General features: G+C 52.7%; 11 protein-coding genes across 11 annotated transcripts; 5 read left to right on the forward strand and 6 right to left on the reverse strand.

The window, feature by feature from the left end:
• Positions 1-2,930: 2,930 nt before the first annotated feature.
• Positions 2,931-4,629, forward strand: ASPACDRAFT_61967 (uncharacterized protein; the record flags this gene model as incomplete). Its single annotated transcript, XM_020203732.1, has 5 exons — positions 2,931-3,209; positions 3,384-3,692; positions 3,753-3,909; positions 4,022-4,219; positions 4,604-4,629. 5 exons carry the CDS (start codon positions 2,931-2,933, stop codon positions 4,627-4,629), a joined length of 969 nt encoding a protein of 322 aa, XP_020054795.1.
• A 901-nt stretch (positions 4,630-5,530) lies between these two features.
• ASPACDRAFT_61968 (cell wall mannoprotein 1 family protein) lies at positions 5,531-6,115 on the forward strand (the record flags this gene model as incomplete). The annotated part of the gene is made up of 1 exon (XM_020203733.1): positions 5,531-6,115. The coding sequence occupies one exon, from the start codon at positions 5,531-5,533 to the stop codon at positions 6,113-6,115; it is 585 nt and encodes a 194-aa protein (XP_020054796.1).
• A 314-nt stretch (positions 6,116-6,429) lies between these two features.
• On the reverse strand, positions 6,430-8,080 carry ASPACDRAFT_1881852 (sedoheptulose 7-phosphate cyclase; the record flags this gene model as incomplete). Its single annotated transcript, XM_020198262.1, has 4 exons — positions 6,430-7,060; positions 7,131-7,590; positions 7,646-7,674; positions 7,733-8,080. The coding sequence occupies 4 exons, from the start codon at positions 8,078-8,080 to the stop codon at positions 6,473-6,475; spliced, it is 1,425 nt and encodes a 474-aa protein (XP_020054797.1). The 3' UTR covers positions 6,430-6,472.
• An 880-nt stretch (positions 8,081-8,960) lies between these two features.
• On the forward strand, positions 8,961-11,711 carry ASPACDRAFT_31348 (uncharacterized protein; the record flags this gene model as incomplete). The annotated part of the gene is made up of 3 exons (XM_020199805.1): positions 8,961-9,239; positions 9,294-9,848; positions 10,140-11,711. 3 exons carry the CDS (start codon positions 8,961-8,963, stop codon positions 11,709-11,711), a joined length of 2,406 nt encoding a protein of 801 aa, XP_020054798.1.
• A 2,208-nt stretch (positions 11,712-13,919) lies between these two features.
• On the reverse strand, positions 13,920-14,824 carry ASPACDRAFT_1857717 (uncharacterized protein; the record flags this gene model as incomplete). Its single annotated transcript, XM_020197565.1, has 1 exon — positions 13,920-14,824. One exon carries the CDS (start codon positions 14,822-14,824, stop codon positions 14,009-14,011), a length of 816 nt encoding a protein of 271 aa, XP_020054799.1. The 3' UTR covers positions 13,920-14,008.
• A 1,211-nt stretch (positions 14,825-16,035) lies between these two features.
• On the reverse strand, positions 16,036-17,772 carry ASPACDRAFT_44970 (uncharacterized protein; the record flags this gene model as incomplete). Its single annotated transcript, XM_020201523.1, has 8 exons — positions 16,036-16,229; positions 16,278-16,437; positions 16,494-16,605; positions 16,653-16,734; positions 16,790-16,888; positions 16,946-17,354; positions 17,413-17,679; positions 17,728-17,772. 8 exons carry the CDS (start codon positions 17,770-17,772, stop codon positions 16,036-16,038), a joined length of 1,368 nt encoding a protein of 455 aa, XP_020054800.1.
• Positions 17,773-18,119: 347 nt separating this feature from the next.
• Positions 18,120-19,904, reverse strand: ASPACDRAFT_44971 (Zn(II)2Cys6 transcription factor; the record flags this gene model as incomplete). Its single annotated transcript, XM_020201524.1, has 4 exons — positions 18,120-18,986; positions 19,047-19,190; positions 19,248-19,796; positions 19,845-19,904. The coding sequence occupies 4 exons, from the start codon at positions 19,902-19,904 to the stop codon at positions 18,120-18,122; spliced, it is 1,620 nt and encodes a 539-aa protein (XP_020054801.1).
• A 363-nt stretch (positions 19,905-20,267) lies between these two features.
• Positions 20,268-21,606, forward strand: ASPACDRAFT_122258 (uncharacterized protein). Its single transcript, XM_020196517.1, has 3 exons — positions 20,268-20,999; positions 21,056-21,323; positions 21,379-21,606. Exons 1-3 carry the CDS (start codon positions 20,755-20,757, stop codon positions 21,583-21,585), a joined length of 720 nt encoding a protein of 239 aa, XP_020054802.1. The 5' UTR covers positions 20,268-20,754; the 3' UTR covers positions 21,586-21,606.
• A 1,806-nt stretch (positions 21,607-23,412) lies between these two features.
• ASPACDRAFT_1889641 (uncharacterized protein) lies at positions 23,413-24,558 on the reverse strand (the record flags this gene model as incomplete). Its single annotated transcript, XM_020198538.1, has 2 exons — positions 23,413-24,034; positions 24,126-24,558. 2 exons carry the CDS (start codon positions 24,556-24,558, stop codon positions 23,454-23,456), a joined length of 1,014 nt encoding a protein of 337 aa, XP_020054803.1. The 3' UTR covers positions 23,413-23,453.
• Positions 24,559-25,034: 476 nt separating this feature from the next.
• On the forward strand, positions 25,035-25,526 carry ASPACDRAFT_44974 (tautomerase family protein; the record flags this gene model as incomplete). The annotated part of the gene is made up of 1 exon (XM_020201525.1): positions 25,035-25,526. The coding sequence occupies one exon, from the start codon at positions 25,035-25,037 to the stop codon at positions 25,524-25,526; it is 492 nt and encodes a 163-aa protein (XP_020054804.1).
• An 87-nt stretch (positions 25,527-25,613) lies between these two features.
• Positions 25,614-27,124, reverse strand: ASPACDRAFT_1903423 (phosphoesterase superfamily protein; the record flags this gene model as incomplete). The annotated part of the gene is made up of 2 exons (XM_020198791.1): positions 25,614-26,508; positions 26,561-27,124. 2 exons carry the CDS (start codon positions 27,122-27,124, stop codon positions 25,708-25,710), a joined length of 1,365 nt encoding a protein of 454 aa, XP_020054805.1. The 3' UTR covers positions 25,614-25,707.
• Positions 27,125-27,238: the final 114 nt, after the last annotated feature.

Below are 27,238 nucleotides of genomic sequence, written 5' to 3' on the forward strand. Positions count from 1 at the left end.
GCTTTCTAAGTAGGATGCACACCAGGGTGGCTCTTCTGATGACAATTATTTATGCATCCAACAATGAAACAGATCTTGCCCAGAGGTGGCTGGGTAAGATTCTGGAACCGGACCTGGTAACAGACTTGAATTCGGTTAAACTGCGAGGCGAAGCAAGATGGTACGACACGAGCTCATGCGGGGGCTATTACCACCGACAAGTCGTGAAGACTTATGATTACTATGGCCTGGCCTTGGATGATATGGCCCTTGGTCTCTGTGGGATTCATTCTAACATTTCACAACTACACTGGGACGAATGGCGGATGGCTTCCGTTATGCTAGTCTGGAAACACCTGGCAGGTTTAGAGGGTGATCCTCACAGTGCTGTTGAATGGTACCTACAGGATGCTTGGACCTGTTCAGTTGCTTGGGCCAATGCAGCGGATGAACTTTTCGGGCAATGGGCAAAACATTCTGACGCATGTCCCGGTTCATTCCTACTTGGAGATCTTAAAAACACCATTGACTATTTTTTCGGAGGATGAATCAACTTCTTGCTTTGCGGATGAACGAAACTTATTCATGTGCCGTGCAAATCTCCCCGGTCCTGACGTACAAAGCCCAGCTTTTTCAAACTCGCTCCTCATTGCGATGAAACTTTTGTTTCGGCTTTTGCTTCGGCTTTTTCCTTGTGCCACTGTTGAAAAACTTAACCCCCCGAATCATATGCGATGTTGTACCTTTCAGCATTGGATAAAGCTTCGGAAAGTCTTGTCCTTGGAGATGCCTAACACATATCTGTACAGAAATTTCACACTGCTTCTTGAGAAAGTCGTGAAAAAAGAGAAAAAAATCAATCACAGCTTGCCTCTGTCAAAGTGTTGTCAGTCTGTTTCCTTGTGTATGTTATAGTAACACTAACCTGGATTGCTTGACCAGGAGGGATATCGCAATAGCCGCTGCCGCAATACTAGTTGCGACGGCAGTCCACCCCACAGCCTCAGTATAGGCAACAAGGCCTAGAGATAGAAAGAGGAATGCTCCAATGACAAGAATTTGTAGCATGAGTGAGACAGCTAAACCAAATTTGTTCCATCTTCTGCGCCAATTTCCTGTCCAATTGGCATTCCTCTCCTGCTCGAGGATGAGAACACTCGACGAGAATCCCGCCACACCCAGTGCAGCGATGAAAAGGAGCCATGCTATGGCCACAAAAACCCTCACTGTTTGCATAGAAAAGTACGCATGAGGGTTTAGTTGTCTTGGGTCCTGCAACTGGCCGATAATGGTGGCAAAAATGGATGCACCAAAGATCGATATGCCAACAATGAACGAAAGAAAAGTTTGGAAAGATTGAACCGTCACCAAAATATCGGCACTAGAATCCGCCTGCCGAACTGGCAACGCATTTTGAACATGGTCGGAGTTGCTCCCTGCGTGTCCTAAGCCTGCAGCTCTACACTCCGGGCGGACCTTCGCGGCCGCCGAAGTAGACGGTGACGGAGAGGGAGTTGGCACACATGCTAAGTGGTCGACATTTTGTGACTGCATGTTCTCATTCCCATGTAATCTGAATGACTATGGATAGTTATTGGGGAGTTCAACCATGTCGGTGCAACAGGCTTGGGGTCATCAACTATATACTCGTTCTTCCAGGAAGACCAGCCATGTGACCACTTACCAAGAAAATCAAGTAGTTCAAAGATTTTTGGTATTCGCCGCCTATGAGACTCTATCACGATCGTTGGGCTATGTTGCATCCATGGGCAGGAATACTTAGGGGCATGCTCAAAATGTGATTGAATTTTGGACATGCTGAAAGTTACGCAAGTATGACAGGACGTCCAGGGTATTGTTTTCATGATAGAAATTCGGAAAGTAGATAGAATGGGGCGCTTGATGATCGGATGACAGAAGCCCTACGAAAAAAATAGAAATAACATAATCAGTTTAACCGTACGCGGTATGAATAATCTTGTCTAAATTAGGACAACCGTCAAGGAAATTAGACTCTGCATTTGTTTGGTATAACAGGTCCAGGCCCTCGTGTTCGAATTCAAGCTAAAATATACTATCTATACGATACCAAACTTTAGATTGATGTCAAAGAGGCGAGTCTCTTTGTTTGATTCCGATGTCAATGAGAAGTACTGTAAGAATGGCAATGTAGGTGAACGGCGAGTTAGCTATGTTTGATGACTTCTGGAATGTATACGTGTGTATGACAACACAGTTGGTCAAAAGTCAGGACAGTGGGTAATGGAAAATTGTAGGACTAGATTAGATACTTAGTACCTAGTAGGCCTATGAATGATCCAATCCTGGTCCTAACCAAGAAGACCAGGAGCACTTTAGTAGAGTACCATAGAAACAGAATAAATCTAGCTATCTAGTTAGCTACTTGGAGATCTAGACATAGCAGACTGGACTCGAAAACCCGGGAACTACTTACAATCTGTCCGGTGAGTGACTGTTCCATGTGTGGCTCATCTGGTCGAATAATTCGAATTCGCGATCTTTTCCGGCTCATAGGATTACAAGTGCTTTTTCGGATTCGCTATCACGGGCTGATGTTCAGTAAAGTTTGTCTCATACTATGGTTCAGCCCAGATCACATGGTAACGGGTAACCGTGTCAAATACAAGATGATCCGCCCAGAGATTAGGTCCTTGTCTCTTTCGAATCATGATGTCCTTGATGGTATTCAGCCGTGGTAATATCTTCATTGCTTAAGATACATATGAGGGACCACCCACCTGTGCCCAGGTTGATATTGCCTCTGGCAAGGATTAGTACTAATGGAGATGAGCGCTGATTCTTTGCCTACATTTCTGTACTGATTCCTTACCTAGTCGACGGGCTGTCAACCCCGACAAGCAGTCTACAATTTCTGAATAAAAAGTGTCAGTACTATTACGAGCCACTCTTCTCGTTATATGACTTAAAATATGGGCGATCTTCCGATAGTGGAACAGTGTGGGTTGTTCCCCTTTCACCCTGAGAGTGCGGAAAGCTTTGTCGATATTATTGCGGTTCACGGACTTGATGGTCATTACAAAGACTCCTGGACTTGGACACCATCAAAACCTAATAGTGGCACGCCGTGCAATTGGCTCAAAGATTTATTGCCCGCTGATATTCCCAAGGCGAGGATTTTGTCATTCGGATACAACTCTGCGGTAACAATTGGCAATATCAGCACCTTCGGGGAGCAGCTTCTTCAGCGTGTATGTCGCGAACGTCACTCAAAACGGCAAAGACGTCGCCCAATAATTTTTGTTTGCCACAGCCTTGGTGGCATCATTGTCAAAAAGGTGAGCAGCTCTTCACTAGTCTTTTGATTGACCTACTGAGGTCTATCCGTACATGTTTTGAGCATATTTGTGTGCTGACATTTATAGGCAATTATGTATGCCAATGAGCGACGAGATAAACGGGCTTCTTGTGCAGAGTTTCTCGACAGCGTAATAGGCATCCTCTTCATGGGGACACCACACAGAGGATCAGAAGTCGCTTCATTAGGCTCGATTTGTGCAGAAATGCTGCAGGCTGTATCCTTGGGCAAAAGAACCAATACCACTCTTCTCAAACAGTTGAGAGAAGGATCTCAGGTGCTCCAAGAAATTTCAAACGCTTTTGCTTTTCTCGGGGCAGATATCCATATTTACACACTAATTGAGAGCGACAGTATGAACTACTTACGGGACGTAGTAAGTCCAAAAGTTAAAATACATGAACCCAAGGCAATCCTCATTAACATTAGTATACAGATTGTCACCCAAGGTTCAGCAAGACTCAACATCTCCAACGAGGATGTTTTTATTCTTGATGGAAATCATTCAACCATGTGCAAATTTCCCGGCAGAACTGAGAATTACAGGACTGTCTTAGGGATTATTCGAGAACTACTTGAAGAGATAGTTGTTGGTAGGTAGCATACAGAATGTGCAATAGAGCGTTCGCTGGCCTCAATTAGTGAAGGTACAGCTTACTGAGTTCACAGGCTGATTCAAGAAATATTTAGGACTACCACAACCAGGGATTTACCGCCTCTCCATTACTGACGAAGAGACCCTAACAGTTGTGAATGACCACGGAGATGTGAAACTAAGACCTAGAAATGACGAAGACGCGCAGAAATGGAGGGTCGAAAGAGACGAAGAGGGATGTTTTAGTTTTCGGAACTTGCATAACGGGGGATTGCTGGGGGTCAATGGGGGTGGCTGGGTTGGAGCTGGTATGTATGAGCTCGGAGGATGGGAAAAGTTCTTTTTGGTTCCTGTCAGGCACGGATTTCGATTTCTAGTTTCTCATTGGTGGGGGTGGTCGCCTCAAAGACTACCCCTTCTGCAGAATCAGGATTACCTCGAAGTGCCACGTTTTATCGACCTCGATGGCAGTCATGCTATTATTACTTTTACCTATCTAAGCTGTTGACGCGGAATTGTAATTTGCAAACAATGCCAACATGGGATTTGGCCTAATGAGATTAATCGTCGTTTAAAGAATCCTACTCATCAGATTACCCACGCCCAAGCCAAAGAAATTCAGGACCAAGACGAACCGATTCTGTATTGTCTTGCTAGGATCATATTAGGATATATTATCTTTACCTTCCCAGAGCGCACTGACTACAATATCGCCTAGGCGAATATTATGTCTTTCGCTTGGCACACCGCCACTGATACCAACCAGTAACCCAATTCGGATAATAGAGTGCTATTCTATTATTCGTGGCTACTGTAGCCGCGGGAGCGGTTCTGTATTCACTATCAGACAAAACAGCAATAATAATATTATGATTTCCAATTCTGTTAAGGGTATAATTATTTGTATCAACCGACGATACAGAGTCCAGTGCCGCGGCGTATTCTGTGACTATGGCGCAGATCCAGCCGATGGTGTATTCCGTAGATTTCTTAGAAGAACGGATCGAATGCTGGGGAGTAGTTGTACTGTACCTCGGAAGCACATGCTCCAACCCATCCGCAATGATGCGATCATCCCCTGGCACAATCAACAAGACCACCAACTGCATTAGGGTTGTCCCGAGGCACAAGTAAGCAAGCACAAGCCTTTAATCTCTATCCACCCGGCCAACATGCGGGGTGGGGATCTAATCACATCTGTCACATATTAGCTCGTCCGGATCGGGCAATCCGCGATGCCAATCATCAGGGTCCCTACGCGGGGGCCCTGCGATCGGCAATAGGCAAAGACGGGAAAGGTACCCGTTCGAGAAGATGAGAGACGAGGGTTCCGGTTCTGCATGAGGTGCTGCTCGGGTGAAAGTGGCAATTCATGTCCGAAGTGGTGGGTTTCTGCTCGAGCTGAGGCACTGGGATGCGAACCCTTGAAAGATCCCTGTCTGTCGATAAAAGAGGGGTATAATACATGAGCTAGACGATGACACCATTGCCCTAAATATAAGGGTCTTGACAACTTCGTTCGTGCGTGTGAAGCACACTTCACGCTTCACGCTTCACATCCTCTACTCTTCCCACCTCAAGTGCAACCCTCCACAAAAAGGCCAGCACCACCAACCAACATGCTGAAACTCACCCTCTCCATCGTCCTCCTCCTCACCCTCCTCCTCTCCCCCCTCTTGGCCACCGCAACCCCAGCCTCCTCGCAACCTCAGCTCACCAAACGCGACGCCTCGTCCGTCCTGGCCGCCGTAACCACCATTTCCACGCAACTCACCACTCTAAACACGACGGTGAGCGCCTACCCCGGCGGCCTCGAGGGCTCGCTCAGCGCCCTGCACATCCAAGCCGAGACCATCCAGCTGGAAGTCGACCTGAAGGCGGCAATCGTGACCGCCAAGCGATCGGCCAATTTCTCCGACGCGGAGTCCCTGAGCGTGGCGCAGGCGTTCGTCGCGCTCGAGCCCACCATCGCATCCACACTCGCCAACCTGGTCGCCAAGAAGTCCGAGTTCGATGACGGGCTGCTGGGCGTGGCGTCGCTGAGCTTCCTGGTAGAGTGGGATCTCGAGCAGTTGAGTTTCTTGTCGAGTCAGTTGGGCAAGGCCGTGCAGGAGAAGTTGTCGGCGACGTATGCGGCGTTGGCGCCGTTGGTGTTGGATCAGATTGCCGCGGCGTTTGCGAGTGCGATCCAGGCGTATAAGTAGGTGGGAGTCGTGGGTGGAGCGCGTGGGCGGGGGCTTTTCTTGGGGGGGCGGTGGTTGTTTGCTGTGGGCTTGTGCGGCGCGCTTCAAGATATAAGAGATATGCAGATGCATGATACCAAACTCATCGCAGGCTGAGGTTTCTACGCTGGATAGCTACTACGAACCGTTGTCCGAGAAAACTGATTACAATCATGCTAATCAACCGAGCAGAAAATTGCTGCATTAGGTACATATCGTATTTGACCTATATAGTTCATTTCATTAAGCAACACCTCATTTCCCTAACAATGGTTTATGTTTATCATGCACAGAACGGCCTACTTCCCAAACTCCTGCCTCTCTAAAAAAAACGCCCCTCTAATTGCGCAGCCCATTGGGGTATCCGTTGGCCGCGATCTGACGGAACCCGTTCATCACGCCGTCGCTGAACACGTTCTTCTTCTCGTCGACCACGCCATTGATCCTCTTCCCATCGGCGACAACACCATTGGTTTTCTTCTCGCCGTCGACCATCTTCTGCTGCGCGTGAATCTGCGGATCCACCGGCTGGTTATTGATCGTATAGCCCGTGTCACTGGCGTCAACGTAGGCCTCGATCCCCGCCCCCTGCCGCGGGTACTCCTTCATCAACTCCTTGTGCCGACGCAGCGCGGCGAACATCTCCTCGTTGGTGACGTCGTTCAGAAACTTGCAGCTGCCCAGCGGGCAGGGCACGGCGGCGCGCAGCAAGCCGTCCCGCGTCTTGAGGATCGCCTGCGTGGCTTTGTCGAGGATCTCCTCGTTGAAGAGATCGTGGTCCATGGACAGCCCCGCGCGGGAGAACAGGTTCAGCAATCTCCGGTGCTCGGCGTCGCTGAGCAGACCCCGGATGTTGGCCAATGTGGCCGAGTAGGCCATGTCGATAGAGATGGCGTGTCCGTGGCGAAGGGGGACGGGAGGTGCCAGCTGCAAGAGCACAATGTTAGTCAAACACTCTCTTCCTGCGAGCTTCGCCAGGCTTCAAGGAGATTCTCACCTCGTGTAATGGCGACCAAGTGTGCCCGTACGCAATGACCCGGTCAAGCCCGATCTCATGCAAGTTGGGCGACTCGAGCTTCAGCATCTCGAAGATGCCGTTGCGGTTGATCTCGTCGGCGGCCTTGCGCACCTCGCCCGTCTCGTCCTGCGACCGCCCGAACTTGGTCGCTATCAGCCGCTCGCAGAACTCGTCCAGCAAATCGAACGTGCGCAGGTGCGCACAGCTCGAGATCTTGATCAGCTCCGCGAACCCGTTGCGCACCTGCGCCTCGGGCAGCGTGCGCAGGAATCCGAAGTCCAGGAAGGTATGCATCGGCGCGTGGTAGGCGCCCAACCGGTTTTTGTAGTTGCCGTAGTTGACGGCCACCTTGATGCTGACGCTGGCATCGATGAGGCCGATCACCGTGGTGGGGATGCGGACGTAGTTCGTGTTGCGGCGGTAGGCGGCACAGGCGAATCTGTATGGGCGCATTAGCCATTAGGTCCTGTTTGTGAGTTGGTGGTGATTCTTACCCGGCAACATCGGTGACTAATCCTCCACCCTGTTGATCGTCAATAAGTAACTGCGTTATAATGTCCAAAATGTGGGATCGAACATACCACAACCAATACAGGCTCCTTTCGGATGATCCCGAAGTCGGTCATCGAGTCGACAATCTCAGTAAAAGTCTCCAATGACTTGGCCTTCTCGCCAATCATGGTCTGGTGGATCTTCAGCTCCAGACCGTGGTGGTCAAAGTACTTCTGCATCTGCTCCCCGTAGAGATCGTAGATGTTCTTGTCCATGATGGCCAAGCAACGACCCCAGCGCTCATAGAGGCCGGCCAACTGAGTGTTCTGGGGATCGAACACGCCATCGAGGAAGGTGAAATCGTACTCGATCTTCTCGTAGCCCTCGACGTGGAAGCCGTTCTTGGTCTCGGAGACCGTAGCCTTGAGGTCGGACATGGTTGCAGCAGTGTTGAATGAAGCACAACCGAGAAAGAGGAGTTGAGAGAAGTTGATTAATGTCCAGAAATTGACACGGAGGTTCTGGGATATATAACGATTGGTTACCTGCCACTCAGCTTGCCGGATGGAACACGTTGTCCTCGGACTGGCCCTCTGCTTGCGACCAGACCACGATCACGTCAACCGAGCGTACCAACCTCGAACAGACACCAAATCCAATGAGGGAGCATCGATCGATCGGGTTCACTCGGGGGATGGGACTGTTCGGACCAAGTCAAGCTTGGAGTCTCATAGGTATGCATGACATCGTCGTTGAAAAGCGGGCCCGCTAAGCCAATTGCCGCAAGAGTTGACGCCGCTTCCGGCCTTAGCGTCCGCTTCTGCAGCGATAAGGTTACACCACCAGGGGGGACCTGTAGATCTAACCTTGATAAGCTTGATGATTTCCGGGAGTCATTGACGACAACAGAGTCAATGTAATTCCCCTCACGTCAAGACTTGGTAACCACGATCGGGAGGGCTGATCGATTGATCGGGGCCCATGCCGATCCCCCCTCCCCCCTCCGCCCTGCTTTCTACCACCTCCCCCCTCTCTCACCCCGCCCGGGGCAGATTCCGGCCACCGGAGGAGAGCCTGGAATGTCCGGCTTTTACCCCTTGCAGTCTCCCGGCGACAGTCCATGACCCGAGGTTCCCTGGTTTTCCCTGTTTGCGGACTGAGACCCTGCCCCCATCCGGCTGGCTTGGCAATTTTCTCCTTGGTTGCAACGTGCACAGCACACTAAGTTTATCCCGTTGATTACAACACCATCGACAGCTTGGATCCAGATGTTGTGGAGAGATTTCCCATATAGGCGCACGATCACCGGGTACAATCATGGCTCATCAAGACACCGCGAAAATGACTAAATTTGACCAGGCCAAAGCATACGCACCGCAGGAGGAGGGAACGGGGTTCTTCGACGACGGTCGCGAGATCGAGCTCCTCCATTTTGTGTACTCGCACCCAGACCTGGAAAACATTCGCGGCTCCCCGGAGAAGGTGCTCCAGGCGATCGACGAGTATGGGCGCACGAAGAAGTACCTCATGAACGTGGGAGAGGATAAGGGGCGAATTGTTTGCGATCTCATCGCAGAGGTCAAGCCTAAAGTCATGGTATGTCGATGGTGCGACCGGCAGCGAGAATTAATTGTACTGATTTTTGCACAGGTTGAACTCGGTGGTTATGTTGGCTACTCCTGCGTGCTGTTCGGCAACGCAGTGCGGAAAGCCGGGGGCCAACGATACTACAGTCTGGAAATGAACCCAGAGTTTGCGGCGGTGATCATGTCGCTGGTTGATCTGGCTGGTCTCTCGGACGTGGTGAAAGTGGTCGTCGGCTCCAGCGATGCCTCCATCGCGCGCCTGCACGCCCAGGGTCTGCTCAGACACATCGATTTGATGTTCTTGGATCACTACAAGCCGGCATACACGACAGATTTGAAGCTGTGCGAGGAGCTGAAGCTAATCACCCCGGGCTCTGTCCTGGCTGCTGACAATGTCATCAAGCCTGGAAATCCACCGTACCTGGAGTACGTCCGGGACAGTGTGGAGGAGAAGAGGCGGAAATTGGGAGCGGCGGTCAAGAGCGAGAGTCTCCCAGGAAAGACCGTGAATCAATATCAGAAGAGGTATGGGGAGATGAAGTTCAACCAGAGTCCCGGCAATCCGGATCTGGTATACGAGAGCCGGTTGGTCCACAGTTTTGAGCCCACTGGTGTGCCGGTAAGACCACATTTTCCCAAATTGAGGACCATGCACTGATGTCGGTATAGGACGGTGTGGAGATTACACGATGCGTAGGCGAAGAAAAGCAATAGTTCACGTACTGCAATAGGAATGAAAGCGATGTTCAGTGCGTGTTCTGTGTCTTCCGGAGATATTATCCGTAGGGTCCCTAAATACCTCGCGTTGCACCGGTCGCGGCCATCGAACAGCCATCGAATTCATAAGAGTCACGATGACGTTATGTTTATGTTCCGTAGCAAGGTCTGCTGAGTGTATCCCAAGTAGTAGAAGAAAGTATATGAAGGAACCCCATCCGCTACCCTCGCATCGAGTCCTCTTCCGCACGCGGCCAACCTGCCTAGCCACCTTCCCACTATGGCGATTTTCTACCGCCACGAGCCGAAGAACATCCTCCTCATCCTCCTCAGTGTTCTTTGCCTCCCGATTTCTGCGACTATCACTCTTGCTTCTTTTCTCTATTTTTACCTCTGTACAGATGAAGCCACGCGGCCACAATTACACACGACCTCCCGCCGCAAAACCATTCTCGTGACGGGGATATCCATGACCAAGGGTCTGACGATCGCCCGTCTTCTCGCAAAGCACACCCCGCACCGCATCATCGCCGCCGACACGGAACCCATCCCATTCACGTCGCCAGGCCGCTTTTCCCGAGCGATCGCTCAGTTCTACCGTCTGAGCTCACCACAAGGCGCGAATACGAAGCCATACGTTGACTCGCTGCTGGATCTGATCAGAAGAGAGAACGTGCACCTATGGATCAGCTGCAGCAGCGTCCTCGGCGCGATCGAAGATGGCGAAGTCATGCGATCGGCGCAGAAGGAAAGGGGGAAGCAATTTCACGCGGTGCAGTTCGACAGTGACGTGGTAAACAAGTTGCACGAGAAGGACGCCTTTATCGAGTACATCCAGAGCATCGGACTGCTGGTCCCGGAGTCCCATCGCTGTACATCCGCCGCGCAGGTCGAGGACATTCTCACCAAGTCCACCTCACGCAACGGCACCGAGAAGCCCAAGGGAGGGAGCACGAGGTTCATCCTGAAACCGATCGGGGTCGACGACAAGGCCAGAGCCCAGATGATGACGCTGCTCCCCTTGTCCGCGGGACCCAAGGCCACCGCTTCCTACCTGTCGATGCTGAACATCTCCCCGTCCAACCCTTACATCCTCCAGCAGTACATCACCGGCCCAGAGTACTGCACACACTCCCTCGTCGTCCGCGGAGAGGTCAAGGCCTTCGTCTCCTGTCCCTCCTCCGACCTGCTGATGCACTACGCCCCGCTCCCTGTGGAGTCGCCCCTGAACACGAAGATGCTCGAATTCACCAAGCGCGTCGCGGAGGAGGGCGGCGAGGAATTTACGGGACATCTGAGCTTCGATTTCCTGGTCGAGGGTGAAGGGCAGAATGCAAAACTCTACCCGATTGAATGTAACCCACGTGCGCACACGGCAGTGGTCCTTTTCCGGGAGACGCCAGCCATGGCGGAGGCGTACCTGTCCTGCTTCGAGTCGGAGCTGAGCCTGCGTAAGCCCCTGGTGGTGCCGGCGAAGCCCACGCGTAGCTACTACTGGATCGGGCATGATCTTGTTACTCTCCTGCTCATTCCAGCCCTCACTCTTTTTTCGGGAGAGGGAAGTGTGGAAGAGGTCAAGAGTGGGCTGGAGACGCTGTGGCAGCATCTCGTGCACTGGCGGGATGGGACCTACACGGCCTGGGACCCGGTGCCGTTCTTCATGCTGTATCATGTGTATTGGCCGAGTCGGTTCTTGGAATCATTGGTAAGGGGGAAGGAGTGGAGTCGAATAAATGTTAGCACGACGAAGATGTTTGCTTGCTAGTCATGATGGTGCATTTTCAGGCGTCTCTTCGGATTCGCATCGAGTTTCTCGTGACATTCGTTTGATTCGTTCGCCCGAGAGCTCTCTTGTAAGGTAGAGATCTTCCGGAGGTAGTTGAAATACACATTGGAGTTATTCTGGAAGCTGCTCGCGCAACCAGAATGAGCTTGTCATACCCATATTCTAAATGGCGAACCTCTAGTGCAGGTAGTCCCGTGTACCATCGGTTCGACGGCGCCCTCCCTCCCGCACGATGCTGAACATCAGTTCAAGTTTGACTGTGATCAGAATGTAGACTGATTGCCCTTCTCATGCTGCAGAGTATGCGGTCTTTATAGCAGGCGAGCGTTTAGATAAGAAAATAGAAAGCAAGTATACAGTCTTCCCTAAGCATTGCGCCCGCAGACAGTCAATCCTGGGACGCTCGGTCGCGTCAATGCTTGGCTCTGTGACCGTCTTTTGGTGCCCGTTAGGACCCACCAGTACACAATTAACCAGGTAGAATCCTAATCCCATCTAGATTAGAAGTGGGTTACCAGCCCATCGGATCTGGCATGTCGGCGACTATCCTCTCCAGGATCGTCTCTCTCGATACCTTGATTCCTCGATTGGTAGACGTCGGACGTGAAGGTACACGGACTCCAGGGGGTTGTGGCGCTACAATCTGGCGATGAAAAAGACATCACTGACGTATACCTTCAGAGAGGGACGTAGAAACCTTGACTCCCTGGGTCTTTAGACACACCAAGATTGCACAGGAAGACTGCTTAGACAGCTAGCCCGACGAGGACCTGACGTCGTCGATGCTGTTCGACGAACTCTTCTCTTACCATTCGACCATCCGATCCCGCTCTACCTGCAGGATGAAAGAAGAATCGAGAGTGCCCTAAACCCGAGTGCGGGTATCACGTTGGCCCTGAAGAACTGGGAAGTCAAGGATGCACACGATCACCTAGCATTCACCCGGTCTCAAGGCATAGTTCTGAGGATGTTGATGAAGACCGTGTATGCGAGCCTGGACGGCGTGCGCAAGCAAGACCCCGAAGTCCGGTGAGCAGCTCGTGAGATGTATAGATGGATGGGATCTCATTTTCCTGATCCCTGCGACCGACCGCAAAGGTTCTCGACTTACGCCTCGAAAATGAGATACGTGATTGGCGGTACACAGTACAGCGCCAGGTCGGAGGGCGAGGTTACTGTCGGTCCTCGGTGGAGGAGTCTCCCGATCATCTCTTATACTGGCGTATGTGACTTTAACCACTCCTACCTGATAAGGGCTGGTGATGATCTAAGCTTGTGGAGCAGGGGTGCATTGGCCAAACATGGGATGACTTTCTTCGGGAGACTCTCAGTGTGATGCTCGGTCAGCTCGCGCAGAACCTTGGTGTGGGGAAGGATGATAGGCTGTCGGAGGAACAGGAAGTCTATCTTGTTGGGTTTTATGGTTACGGTATTCATATTGCTCGTGGGCTTTTTACGAGGGATGCTGTGAGCAGGGTTCATTCGCGAGGTTGCTCTGGGGATGAAAATTTTGAGGTGGAGTTCACACAGAGTTACAGTCTTTGTCAGAAGCAGGAGGTCTATCCTTTCTCTTGATATATGAAGACTATCTCAGCTATGTACACGGTTTATACTTCATTATCTCCGAACCTTATACAAAGGACTCTCAGCATTGCTTTCTCCCCTTGTAAGGTTGATAGCCACGAGACATCCAACCCTTCTTGGGTGGATCATGTTGCCTCAGGCACACGCGAGTCCAAATCCCTGATCGCTCCCAGGTGCCATGGTCTCCACACCCCTACGGGGCGTTTTCATGAAAAAGGATCCAATATTCAATGCACTGAACTTGGATCTGATTCTGCAGGTGCTCAACACCTGGTTGTGATGGTCGACTCGCCACCTTGAGCTGTCCTACCGGCTGGTATCCGGTCATGGAGGGCATTTTGTAGTCTGATGTCGGACGCCCATCACCGGGCTTTCTGATTCGCGGTTTCAATCTCGTGGTGACCTCGTGTGATACGAGTGAGTGGTGAGTAATGTCACCATCAAGCGGCACTTGACTCATCGTCGGAAAAAGGCATTCTCCTAACGCATTCATAGTAGATGCCCATCCTAGCTTAGAATAGCAGCATACGGCAAGTCCACGCAGCTGGGCATCGGGGTCGTCTTGAACCCGACCGGCCCGAACTGAGCCATGAGGCTTTGAAGGCCCCAGCTACTGACACCGTGACTACCCATTATTGATATCTGCATTATGTTTGTCATCGATTACCAGAACCGATGGTCTCCCGACAGCCCTAACTCAGCACTGTCATCGCCGAGTCCTGCTCGGGCTCATAGTTCACGAACGAGACCAACCGCGACAACACCGCGAACTCCAGCTTCAACTTGATGGTGTAGAAGAAGGTCTTGAGCGAGACCTGGATGATGTAGATATTGAGGTACTCGAGCACGAGCAGGGAGATGTCCATGAGGATGATGGCGGCGTTGATGCCCAGCAGCTGGTACATGATGAGGGAGCGGCGCTTGCTGCGGTTGGGGTAGAGGGTGAGCAGGCGGACGGTCTGGACGAGGAATATGGCGGAGATGATGACCTCCTGCGTGAAGAAGACGGTCATCTGCAACTTCTCCCAGATGGTGTACATGCGCATGTAGCGGCTCCCGGAGTCGTCGGCGATGACCCCGTAGGAGAAGACGATGTGCGGGATCTGGATGATCACCGCGTCGACGACGATCATCGTCAGCACGCTGCGCAGGACGACCACGTTGCGCACCACCAGGTGCAGCCGCGAGTACAGCACCACCGACTGGCCCGTCACCATGGTCGCCCACCCGAAGGTCGTCAGCGTGACTGACAGGTAGATCGGCGCCAGATCGAAGTATTTGAGGAGGAGGCCCAGCGACTGCGGCACGATGCCCAGGCTGGTCGAGATCAGGAGACTCCAGAAGTAGAGCCCCGCGTAGTGGTGGAAGGTCACGAAGATGAGCAGCACGAGTTCGAAGGCGCTGTACAGGGCGCAACCGAGCAGGGTCGCCAGCGTCGCTTGGAGGGCTAAGCTGTCGCCGGTGTAGTGGCCGGCGATGCCCTCGATGGGCGCGGAGTCGTTGGCCATGGTTTGGGAGGGTGGGAGGGTCAGGCAGAGACGCGGAGCTCGAAGCTCTTCTGCTTGCGACTGTCCATTCTCAAGGCAACTTGGTTGCTGCGGTCAGTTCAGCGCATGGTAATATGGCAAGTAATAAAAAAATGAGGTGAACTGACGAGAGACGCAAACGTGCGGAGGTGCAGATGCAGAAATTCCCCGGGAGGGACTCTCCGCTCAGGTGACCAGTCCACGATCCATGGCCCGGCCAGCCAGCCAGCTCGGAAAGACGTGCGTGCAACACTCTCTTCTTCCTAAAATTGTGGGGTGCGTTTGACAAAAATCCGGGGCAAAGGGACCTAACCCTGCTAGGGCCGGCCTAATCTTTTAGCTTGCTTTTTGCCGACCGATCGTCGCCGATCGATACCTGTCCAGTCCCCTCCCTTTCTGCAGACCCCGATCTCCCTCCGCGTTCGGACTCCCACAGCTGCGCTCAGGGCTGCCTGTTTGACAGCCCAATTTTGGACTTGCTGGGACAACAAAACAAGTGGTCACCAGAATTCAACGTGGATCTGACAGCGCAGCATTTCGGAGGGAGGTTGCAGCACAAGAGTCAAGCGATGCTTGGCAAAACATAGTCCTGAGCTTCATCCACAGAACTGACTTCTGGTCAGCACTCAGATCAAAGCTAGTTTCTGCTCTACCGTCCAGTCCTATACCTCTATCTCTACCACTTCTGCAGAGCATTCAGATTCTAGTCGATTCATCCTGGAGGACGCAAACTTTTTGTGCGCCAAGCATTATGTAATCAATGTTCCACACAAAAGTGGTTAGCCGTATTTTCGGGCGGCCCTTCTCACGCCTGATATACTAGGCACCAACAACGTACAAGTATGAGCCAGCTTACTCACACAACAGAGTGGCACTGTAAAGTGAAATCACCGGTTACCCACCGTAGAGATATGCTGCATACCTAGATAATTTAACAGGCATGCTATTCCGCCTCTACTTCGAGACACTGACAAAATATCCATCCGTGGCAACGACCTCAATTAACTTCAGGCCTCCCGATGGTCTATCCCTACTGAGCAGAAGGAAGCGAGCCAAGAATCCACTGCAACAACCCGAGCACCCCCTTTACCATTTCAGTGGCAAAATCAATGCAGCAGCCCCAGCACCACCGCAATTGACCAACAACAGCATCGCACACCCGCCGTGGCCCGTCACCTGTCCTGTCGATCTTCTCATGGATCCCATGGACCGATGGCTCGCTGTCCTGTCAACAATTCCGCAGTATCATTCTCCCGCACTAGAAAGATGTCCTCGTGGCGGACTCCAAACTTGTCCACCAGGTACACACCCGGCTCGGAGGTGAAGGTCATCCCCGCTCGGAGGACCGTCTCATGGTTGCCCTTGTTGAGGTATGGACTCTCATGCGCTGTGGATGTTAGTCTCCGCACGCTGCATGCGGGGAAGTTGAACTTACCCTTAATGCCAATCCCGTGTCCGACGCGGTGAGTAAACGCATCGCCGTATCCCGCTGCACTGATGACAGTACGAGCGGCAATATCCACACTAGCCGCCGTGGCATTGACGATAAATTGGTCGATAGACTTGGTTTGCGCTTCGAAAACGATATCCCAGACCTGTTATGGTTAGTGTCATGCAATCAAAAGAGTAAGGAAGAGTGAGGGGAGTTTACATCGAGTTTCTCTTTCATCCAATCTGGTACAGCAGCATCAGATGCCGGTCGTTCCAGGAACGGAGGAAAGAATGTGCGACAGATGTCAGACGAATAACCCATCAAATGGGCCCTGAGACTGTTAGACCAAATCCCCGCATTGCGGAGCTGAATACGAACCCAACATCTATCAAGACAAACGTCTCCGCGTCCAGCACCTTTGACCCATTGGTTCCACCATGAGGATTTGCGGCATTCTCGTCTATCGCAGTCGTCAACCCAAGTCCACGTTTCCATTGGTGTTCTTGATCCCATACCAAATAACACAATGTCGAAAAATGGTTCCAATCCCGCGCAAAGGAGAGTCTTATCCAATACGCGTGCGATCTCGCTTTCGGTCAGCCCAGGAGACAGACCTGTGTCGACTTAGCTTTTGGGTTCTGTGGCAAGATTGAATCCACTCTCCTACTCACACTTTCTCATTTGCCGGACTGCCTCCACTGTTCCTGTATTTACTGCTCTCAGGATTCCAATCTCCTTCTCCGATTTGATCTGTCGCACCCGCTCCACCTCGCCCTGGAGACCAACCACGTGGAACCCGGCCCGACCGAGCCCACGCTGAATGAAATCCCGCATCTCTTCATCGACCATTAGACGCGGTGTGCCCCGAAGGCGCGAGAATGTCTCGGCAGTTTTGAGCGTCTCATACGGATTCCAGTGTTCTTCCCAGGGGATGATATCGATCGCCTCAGCGAACGGCATCCCCAGGAGTCGCGCCCGCTCCGCTTCGAACGACGGACAGAGGAACGACGACTTGGCTTTGACTTTGCCCGAGGGAAGATGCTCAGGTTGCACCACGAGCAGGAAAGGGCGCTCTTCTGGCTTTAAGGTTTTAGCGGACCGCAAACACATGGCAGCATTCAAGGTTCATGGCACATACCTCCCAAACCTCCCACTCAGGCTGGCTAATGTTGGCGTAGTATTTGAATGTGTATCCCGGCTCAACCACAAAAGCATCCACACCGTCGGCCACCAGGGCCTGCGCCAAGCGGTCACGGCGATCTTCGAAGTCTTCCACCGTCATTGGAACAGCGGTGTCAAGGAAGGGGTATCCCGTTCCACGGAAATTGTCAATCGAGCAGGTCTCGAAATCGTCCAGTGGGGTGGTGCGCGCGGCTGGTTGCATTCGTGTCATACCAATGAAGCTCTATTTGTCGGTCAGAACGAATTCTTGGGACCATACTGGGGATCGTACCCAGAAGAGGGAATAGATGCCCATTCCAACAAGAATGAGACCCATTACTGCACGCAGCCATCGTTGACGATGCAGCGGCTTCGCTCGTTCCCGCTCCAGGATATAATGATTTAGAAAATACTTCTCCATGCTTGTGATGCGTTGGGATGAAGTGGCAGGAAGATACGATTTTAAGTAGGGGCGGGGAAGATGGCCGATTTCCCCGCACGGCTGGTCTCCTCCAACCAGGGGCCCAGTCGAGCTTATCAATAACCCGAAGTGGTCATCCATAGCTCAACACCGATAAACAGCGATAAGAATTCTTAGCCAGATCAGCGCTGCACTGATACAGGTCATGTCGACTGCGGTTTGCCCGACGCCAGGTTTTAACAAATCTTCCAATGATCCGGCGTTCACTGGTTCAGCTTCGACTGGTGTTTTTTCATCTCTCTCACATTCACGAGCAATCTAGGTTCAGATGGAACGTCACCTTGAGGATGCTCCTGAAAATTGTCAATAGCCTGCAGTTCTTGCTTCATCCAGTTGAGAGACACGTCTCCAAGCAAGTAATTTGTCATAGACAGTGCCTGTTGAACTCCTGTTCGTCGACCGATCTCTTTCAAGCGACTCGTAATCCAGGCTTTCATGCGGGGCGTGCTTCCAACACAGTCGGAAGCAACAAATAGCGTCCAGTGTAGACGGATCAATCCGGATGCCTCAATTAGCGACTTGTTAGAGCGAGCCGAGCCGAAGAAATAAGGGACACCGGCGCATACTTCCTCCGCTAGCTGACGGGTAACTGCAGCGCTCTGGCGAATGGTCGCCCAGAGTTCGTTGTTGTTGCCTCTCGATCGCCTCCACAGTCGCTCGCAGACAGCAGAGATCACCTCATGAATAACGATCCGCGTCAATCTGTACGTGTTCCACATGACAGCGATGCCAATCTCAGGATACTCATGGTAGTAATCGCCGTAAATATGCTGCTCAGAAGGCTTGTTGTCACCGGCGACTGCGGCGTCGAGCACCGAGTACTGCCAGCTCGGACCGACGGTCAGGGCCCACGCAGCCAGCATAGCATCCAATTGCAGTGCCTCTTGAATAGTTTCATGGGGGGTCTTCGCTTTACGACCCACTTGTGCGCACAGCTCGCTGACCTTGGCCAGATACTTGAAGAATGGTTCCATAGAAGACTGGTGTGGTCCCCGCATGGCGACTGTCTCCTCCGACAGGACCATCAGCCATGCTGGAGTCGCCTTCTTCCGGTATAGATTACTCAAAGTCTGCACGGTTGGTTAATCATCAAAATCATAATCGGTAGCTCACGGAAGGAATAGACTCACGTATTGGCCGCGCAACTGTGTGAATAGTTCGAGTCCAACCGGGCTTCGTAGCTGCTCTGAGCCGCGTAGCTTAATAAGAGCCATCGCACCTTCAATGTGATCTGCCCAGCGCACCATCAAAGAATGGCTCTGGCACGTTATGATCTGGGATCAAGGTCAGCAAGCGACAATATGGATTCGACATAAAGGTGGAGGGCGCACCTCGTACAGTCCCAAGACAAGAACCGCGGCGAGTGTGGCATCAGACTTGGCAGTGATGGTATCTTGCAGGGCAGTATTGGTCTCCGATAGCGCGATAGTATACTGCTGCCGTGCCGCGCGGATAAGGTGAGGACTGCCGTGGATGTTACCTAGTGCTGCCAGTCCCATCGCATTTATGGACGCCATGACAGCAGGACTCGGCTCCTGCTGCATTATGGAGGGTAGGAACGACAGGTGCCCAGACACCGAACGAGGAGCCGATCCGACATGGTAGGTCAGGACATAAGGAATGCCTTGATCGACTATTGGTACAGACACGGGCTGCAGTGCGAAAAGATCATAAGCACTTTCGTCGGAAGATAATGCAATCTCGGACGCATTTGCACAAGGTGATACGTTGTATTCTGATTGCGGTTGGGGACGACGATTGGCCTTCTCGACCACTTCGGCAGTCTGATCGTGGAAACTAAGAGCGGCTACATCGCGGTATCCAGTGCAGATCCGCTTGGCTCGCAGACAGGAGGAACACGAGGGGCGTTTCTGATCGCACTACAAATCTCTTAGCTCCGGTAGAGAGGATGATTATGGAAGGTATACCTTAAGCCGGCGGGCCCGACACGAGGAACAGGCTGCACTGGGTTTCCCACGGTAGACCATGGCGAAACCGAAGTGGTTTCCTAAGTGAGCAATCCGCACGACAACCTGTGAAAGAGACTTGGCAAGTCTTATACCCGATGCAAGTTCAGGAAGATGGAGGACGGCTGACAAAAGAAGATGGAGATGCGAGGATCGAGAGAAAAAGAGTCGACGTGCCCGTGATCGCCGCTCTCCCCGCCGCGGGGCCGCAGGCAGTCAGCGCTCCTTCCAAATTGGGAGATATCGAAGTGGTTTCCGAATTAGGACTAGTGCTGACTTCTGGACACGACGAACGCTAAGCTTTTCTTGGATTGCAACTGGGCGCACCCTCCCACTCTTGCACTCAGCCTTGTAACTAAACAACGGACTTAATTGTACATTCTACACTGACCGGCCACGCCGACTTTGGCTAGGCAGCCATCGTGCTGGGTTTTATCTACCCTCAAACTTCTGAGCCCTTGTCAAGTCCATGAACTAATTCTGACCAACCACATCTATGGAGGTCCTGAGATGAACGTGGCTGTGATTTACACTTTGCTGATGAACCAAATTGTCGCTGATCAAGCTTTATAGCCAGCAAAACACCCGCACGATGATGCACTGGTAGCGAGCTTCCAGGTGTCCAAGCCACAAAGCCCTGAGTGCAGATGGAGCCCCCGCAATGTATTCCCGACATGGTAGTTGCGAGTGATGACAAGAAGGGGCTGATACTTCAGCGGGCCGCCTCAAGTGATTTGTACCTGGGGATGATAAAGCTGCTGGCCGTCGAATTTAAATACCACCTCTGTTCACAATCAATTATAGCCCAGACTTCGAGCCAGACCTTCCTTCACAGCATATTCTCCACGAATACTTTTCGTTGTCAAGCACGATGAACGCCATCTTTGTAGCCGATCTGGTCCTTTACCTGGTGCTCTTGCCTTTGGTCCTTTACATTGTCTGGACGCGTCGCTCAGGTGGACTCTTGGCATGGTATTATCTGAGCGTCTTCTGTATCGCTCGTATCGTGGGAGGTGCGATAGGAGTACACGATAACCAGAGCCTCGCCGCGAATATCATCGTGGGCGTGGGCATTTCGCCGCTCATCCTAGCAATCGATGGTCTCCTCCATGAAGCGTGAGCATTCCTCATCATCCACGGATCAGTCATGAGCTCACAGTTCCCCGAAACAGACGAGCCTACCGCAACCCCGGGAGACAACGGGTCGGCTGGGCGGTGGTCATTCTGGCCACAGGGTTGATGGCAACAGCTCTTGCGCTTGCCATTGTGGGTGCCTTGAACGTCTATGAAGGCCATCCCAAGCCGGACAGTCTCGACCACTGGAAGACAGGCACCGGATTGATGGTATTGGTTTGGGGTTTGGAGGTGATCTGGGCGTGTTTCCTGCTCTTGCCATCGCAGCGACGGAAGGATGCCTTCTCGTTTCATGCTGGCACTACGGTGTGTATCTCTTTTCGCTTAGCTGGATTCCTTACTAATGCATGTCGGTTGTTAGCTTGTACAAGGCTCGTTTCTGGCGCTGTTCTTCGTGGGAATTCGGGCTATATATCAGTTGATCGCGGTGTGCACGCAGCGGAAAGACCTCAGCTCCAGCACTGGAAGTTTGGCAGTGCGTGTGCTCTTGGTCTTTTTGCCAGAAGCGTTTACAGTCTTCTCGATGGTGCTTGTAGGCGTGCAGACGAGGAACGTCAGTAAAGGTTGAACATGCGACGCTTCCATGACCAAAGATAGTATTAAGTTATCTCTGATTCGCTTGCTTGTCTGCGGCATGCGTCTGATTTTTTTGTCGATAATGTACCATATTGATTTTATAGACTTGCTGTTCTCAAATCCAATTGATCTGATTCACTCCTGTCTTAACTCAACGAGGATTTATCTCGCGGGTGACTCCCGCTGGTCAGAATTGTTCTTCAAGCTCCCTAGTGCGCCCAGGCCCTTATTTACACCTTTTCGAATACGTTTTCCAATAACCTGCTTATGTACCTTTTGAAGAATATCCGTGTGCCTTGCATAATGTTTTTCAAGTACATTTCAAGCATCTTTGAGTCAATCATATACACAATTCGAAAAGTGATTTTGCGTGTATAGATCCACAGCCTGAATCTTCAGGCCTTCAACACTCTTCCTTCTGTCGGTAAAGAAAAGCTCCAGTCATGTGACTACTTTCAGAAAGCCAATCAGACCACTTGTTTAGCGACACATGCATATGATGGATCACCATTGGGCATCCTGGAACAAGCCTTCCTCGAGTTGCGAAGCTGCCTGTAGCGCTTCACGAGAGTGATTTACCACTGTAGACACTTGTCTGGAAGTGAAAGACGGAACCTTCACAACTGTCAGCAAGGCTTGCTGCAGGGTAGGCATACTATCACGATGAACAGGTACTCTACCACCCTGAGAGTGTAATCGCTGCCCCGACCGCCCTTGACTTTCTTGTGAGATAATCCCTTGAAGATATCGGTCTGTACGCACAACCCAAACTTCCTCTCCACGTGGTCGCGGAGCGGCCGTCCACCGAGTAGATTACCGCATTGGGCAAGCGGCGAGTCCTCCGCGGCCGGGGCCCGCTGACTGCAGAAGGGCGCGAACGCTGCGCCCCAACAGACGGGACGGTCGGCCTCCAGGCTGAAACGTTCAATCTGCTTGCCGGAACTACCTCAGACTAAGCTTCAGCTTCCACGGCTTGGGTGTCAGCACAGACCCACTCTTGTTGCGATGAGGCTGACAACACGGGCGCTTCGCTGTACTGACGCCAACCAACCAATCAGAGTGCCGGCCCCTTCGGTATCGCCTTGATTACCCCATTCGGTAATCAGTCAGGGAGCAACGATATAGGACTAATGACTGTGCTATACGAGTGGTCTGTAGACTGATCATTCGAATATATAAGTGTCTATCCAAGGGGCTACAATTACACGAACAAACCATCCACAGAACAACCTCCCACTTCTTCTGCATCGACAGCAATCCTCTCTTTACAAGCACCTCCACTGCTCCAAATTCTGTCTTAATCATATAATTCACCCAGATCTGAGATACAACGACATCAATCATCCTACCAACCTTTTGACATCATGTGCCTTTTGCTCCCTTTCCTTCTCAAGAAGCGGTCCAGTTCCAGCAGCCAAGAATCGTCACGCGCAGGTCCACGACTAGTCAAATCTGAGCGCGAAATGACATCAAACTATAACCCGGGACAAGAGGTTCCACTATCCTCATCGGACAGGCGGAGCTAGCACTAAGGTGAGAGATTCTCTGGCATATGCGAAGTCCATCAAGCTAATGATGGAGATAAGCTCCGTCTGACTTCACACTGTCGCAGTGAAATGCGTGTGGATGAAGCGAACTCGGGGGGGGGGAGGGGGGAGGAAGTTCTAGGACCAAGAATGACACGGAATTCGGTTTGCACAACAATAGTGTTTGAATATAGATCTTAACTCATCATACTTTCTGCGATACAATTCATTGTCCGTAAAAGCAGTTTCTGCCCGTAGATTACAATACACGAAGCACATATCATTATTGTATACACCGAATCAAACACCAGACCACGATCCCATTAAGCAACACCTACAAAGCAGCTGAAGCTGTCCCCCTGAACGCCAACTGCTGCCCCAGCACCGCCTCCACAATCTCATCCTGGCCCCGCCACTCCATCCCAAGCACCCGCTCCGCCGTCCGCGTATCCACCGTCCACCCTCGCTCAAACGGCCCCTGCAACCGACACCCCACCTCGGAATACTGCCTGCGCACCAGCTCGGCCACCCGCTCCCACGACCCCGGCGTCGGCGCCGACAGCAGCACTTCCGTGCCCGGGGCCACCTCCCGCTGCAACGCCCGCACGTGCGCCTCCGCCACGTCCCGCACGTCGACCCACGCGTTCGCCATCCCGGGCTTCTCGGCCTGCAGCGTGTTCCAGAAGAAGGCGTTCATGCCCCCGATCTCCTCCGGGGTCGTCTGGATGAGACTCTCGCCCAGCACGAAGGTCGGGTGGAAGGTGATCAGCGTGAATGTTGGGTGCTGGGTGGCCAGGAAGCGGCGGGTCGCGTCGTGGGCGGCGACCTTGGAGGCGCTGTATTTCAGGCCGTGGCCTGAGAACCCTTCCGGGATTGGGTCGGGGAGGTCGATCGCGATGGTCTCGTGGGTGTTGTCTGTTTTCGTTAGCTTTTGCTTTCTTCCGGAATTTGAGCGGGGGTGGGGTTAGGAAGGATGGAATTTGGGGGTGGAATGGGACAAACGTACCCGTCACGTAAACCTCCTTCTCGCGGAGGGCATTCAGGGGCGTCAACGCCAGCACGGAAGACATCACCACCACCTTCTGGATCTGCGGGAACGCTAACGCGGAGTAGAGGATCGACTCGGTGCCCTTGACGGCCGGGTCGATGTAGTCGGCCTGCAGGTCGGATCCGCGGCCGGGCATGGGCGAGGCTAGGTGGAAGATGTGGTCGACGCCATCGAGGGCGGGCGTGAAGGCGTCGCGCGGGGTGATGTCGGGGATGATGCAGGTCTCAATCTGCTGGGGACTGAAGTCGGGGTAGCGGGCGCGCAGTGGGGCCTCCTGGGAGGCGTGGCGGATGGACAGGCGCACCCGGTATCCCGCCCGCAGGGTCGCGAGGACGACCTGGGAGCCGATGAAGCCGGTCGCGCCGGTGATGAAGACGAGGGGGGCAGTCATCTTGATAGCAGTTTGATGGCAATGAGTTCTGAGTCGGTTAGTGGACCTTACCAGCCATGTGTGCTATTAAATACCACCATCTTTGTGGTGTTGAAGCCATCTGAAGTCTTTGTGCGACCTACTTACATCAGTTCACTAATCATCCCGCTGGAGACGGGGTGACCCCGACGGACCGGTTCACTAATCACTAACTCCGCGCCAATCACCACTCCACCAACGGCTTTGATCGGTGTCGATCACTAATCTTACATATCAGTCTAAATGCCAATAATGGACTCAAGAGTCGTCAGCCACGAACACCTCCATCAGATAAATGACCCCATCTCACATGAGGGTGGTGAGCTTATCGATCCCCCAGCCCGATCCCATTCTCCAGCCGAACTATTTCATCACCCGAATTATACCCATCCACACTCAAACAAGCCAGATCGAGCCGATTCATCCACCTCAAGAACCCAGCCAAACCGAATACGAAAATGCCTCTCTGGCAGATCTACTCTCCCCCCGGGACATTCACCCCGGAAGCGAAATCCAGCGTCGCAACCGATATCACCAAGCGATACACCTCCATCGGCCTTCCCGCCTTCTACGTGGTCATCCAATTCCACGAACTCAAGCCGGAGGATGTCTACGTGGGAGGTCGTGTGGCTACCAACGCCAAGAGGCCGTTTGTACGGGCGGTCGTCACGCATATCGCGGTCGTGCAGCCGAACAGCGACGCCGCGTATCGTCACACGACCAATTGGCTTGACAAGGTCTTCAAGGAGCATGTGCTGGATAAAGGGTATGATGTGGAGTATCACGTGGAGGAAACGGAGCGGCGGCTGTGGAAGATAAATGGGATGATTCCGCCGCCGTACCGGAGTGAGGAGGAGAAGGTTTGGGCGAGGGAGAACCGGGCGGTGGAGTATGAGGGGGCGTTTGCTGAGGAGGGAGAGGGGAAGGCGGGCGGGAAGGCAGCGCTTTAGTTAGTGCCAGGGCTTGATTCTCTTGGGGTTGATGTGGTTCTAATAGGATGGTTTTATGATATGTTATGGATCATTTCGGAATGTAAGCGTGCAATGGTTTATTTTTAATGTCTCTATCGATGATCAACTCACAGTCATGCAGTCATGGCTTATCGTAATCGTTCCCCTGTACACAGTATAATTACTTGCGGAAGGGCACCGGCTCGGGCAAGGTGGCAGGAGTGTCGTTGCGAGCCCGCCACTGAATCAAATGGTCGAAGGAAGGCGCATACTCGACACGAGGAGTAAAAGGCTCAAAGTCCCAGAGATAGCCGAGAGTACGTAGGATCGACGAAGCGGAGTACGACACTGTCTCACCCTCAACGTCTGTACCCTTCTGCTCCACGTATCCCTTGCCCACCCACGGGGAGATCAGTAAGGTTGGGATACGGCCGCCCAGGCGGTTGAAGGGGAAGGTGTATTCCTCGCCGCTAGGGGTGGTAGCGGTATAGGTCAGGTTGTCTGGCGCAGGAGCCAGAGGAGGAGGCACATGGTCGTGGAAGCCACCGGTCTCGTCGAAACTGAGGATGAACAACGTGTCTGACCACTGCGGGCCATTACGCAGAGCCTCATAGACCTTCTTGATCAGCTTCTCTCCATCTGAGATGAGTCCACTGGGGTGCATCGAGTTGGTGCCCACTCCGCAGCACGATGGGTTCAGATAGGTGAACTCGGCAAGCTCGCCTGCCGCCGCGTCCGTATAGAACTGCTCCAAGGGCTGGACCTGGTTGGTGCGGTTGGCAGTGTCGGTCCAGTCGTAGAACTCGGCGTCCGGACCCGTGCCGCCCGCGGTATCGTAGTAGTTGATCCAGGTGTGATTTGTCTCACTCAGCTGCTGGAAGATGGATCGTTGAGGAAAAGCGTGTACGGTAAAAGCATCGTCATTGCTCCCGTGGCCGTAGGAGGTTCCCGAGGTCAAAGCCGCCCGGTTGGGATCGGTAGGCTGCAGGCGAGTTAGCATTGCTGTATTACATCTGCCGCATTGGTTGACTTACACCTGGGATATCGGAGTGCCAGTGATTGAAAACAACATAGTTCTGCACCAGCTCGGTGAGAACTGGCACCTGGTTCTCGGTGTAGTAGTTCATAACCTGGGTGGATAGCTGGGTGCGGTTGGCTTTGGCACCGTATATCCGCAGTTGCTCGTGCACAAAGCCCTGTTGGCTAGGAGTCAATGCGCCCGATGCGATAGCCTCATTGTCCGGCGTGAACGTCCCGTAGAACTCGATGTTGTTGCCGTACACCGCGTGGTCAGGGTCGTCGGTGACCGAGTCATAGTCCCACGCCGCGCTGCAAACAGTGCCCTCGGCTGGGTTGCTCACGTTGTAAGGGTTGCAGAAGGGACCGTTGTTGATAGGGTTCTCGAGTCCCTTGATCGTCTGTCCACCAAGAAGGTTGTCGACGGAGCGGTTCTCCATGACCAGCACCACAACATTCTTAACCTTGTCTTTCAGGTTGCCGATGGATGAGTGCGAGTGGGCGTGCCGTGAGGAGGCACCGGGCAAGGCCGAGGCAGCAGCCGCAAAGGCCAGAAGGCCGATAAGGGCACTAGAATGCATGATGTCTAATGTCTAATGATGGCTGTGACAGTGAGACCAACATGGAAGGAATATGTCTTGCTATTTATCCTTCAAGGCGACCCGTCGCGGATCGAGGAATTGCTGCTGTGCCTC

Source organism: Aspergillus aculeatus (genome assembly GCF_001890905.1).
Source record: "Aspergillus aculeatus ATCC 16872 unplaced genomic scaffold ASPACscaffold_11, whole genome shotgun sequence".
NCBI classification, from domain to species: Eukaryota; Fungi; Ascomycota; class Eurotiomycetes; order Eurotiales; family Aspergillaceae; genus Aspergillus; species Aspergillus aculeatus.

Excerpts from the sequence above, each read along its gene's own strand:
- ASPACDRAFT_122258 (XM_020196517.1), top strand. The coding sequence starts at position 20,755 with ATGAACGCCATCTTTGTAGCCGATCTGGTCCTTTACCTGGTGCTCTTG. Across the intron at positions 21,000-21,055 it reads GATGGTCTCCTCCATGAAGC|ACGAGCCTACCGCAACCCCG; the intron begins GTGAGCATTCCT and ends TCCCCGAAACAG. Across the intron at positions 21,324-21,378 it reads CGTTTCATGCTGGCACTACG|CTTGTACAAGGCTCGTTTCT; the intron begins GTGTGTATCTCT and ends GTCGGTTGTTAG.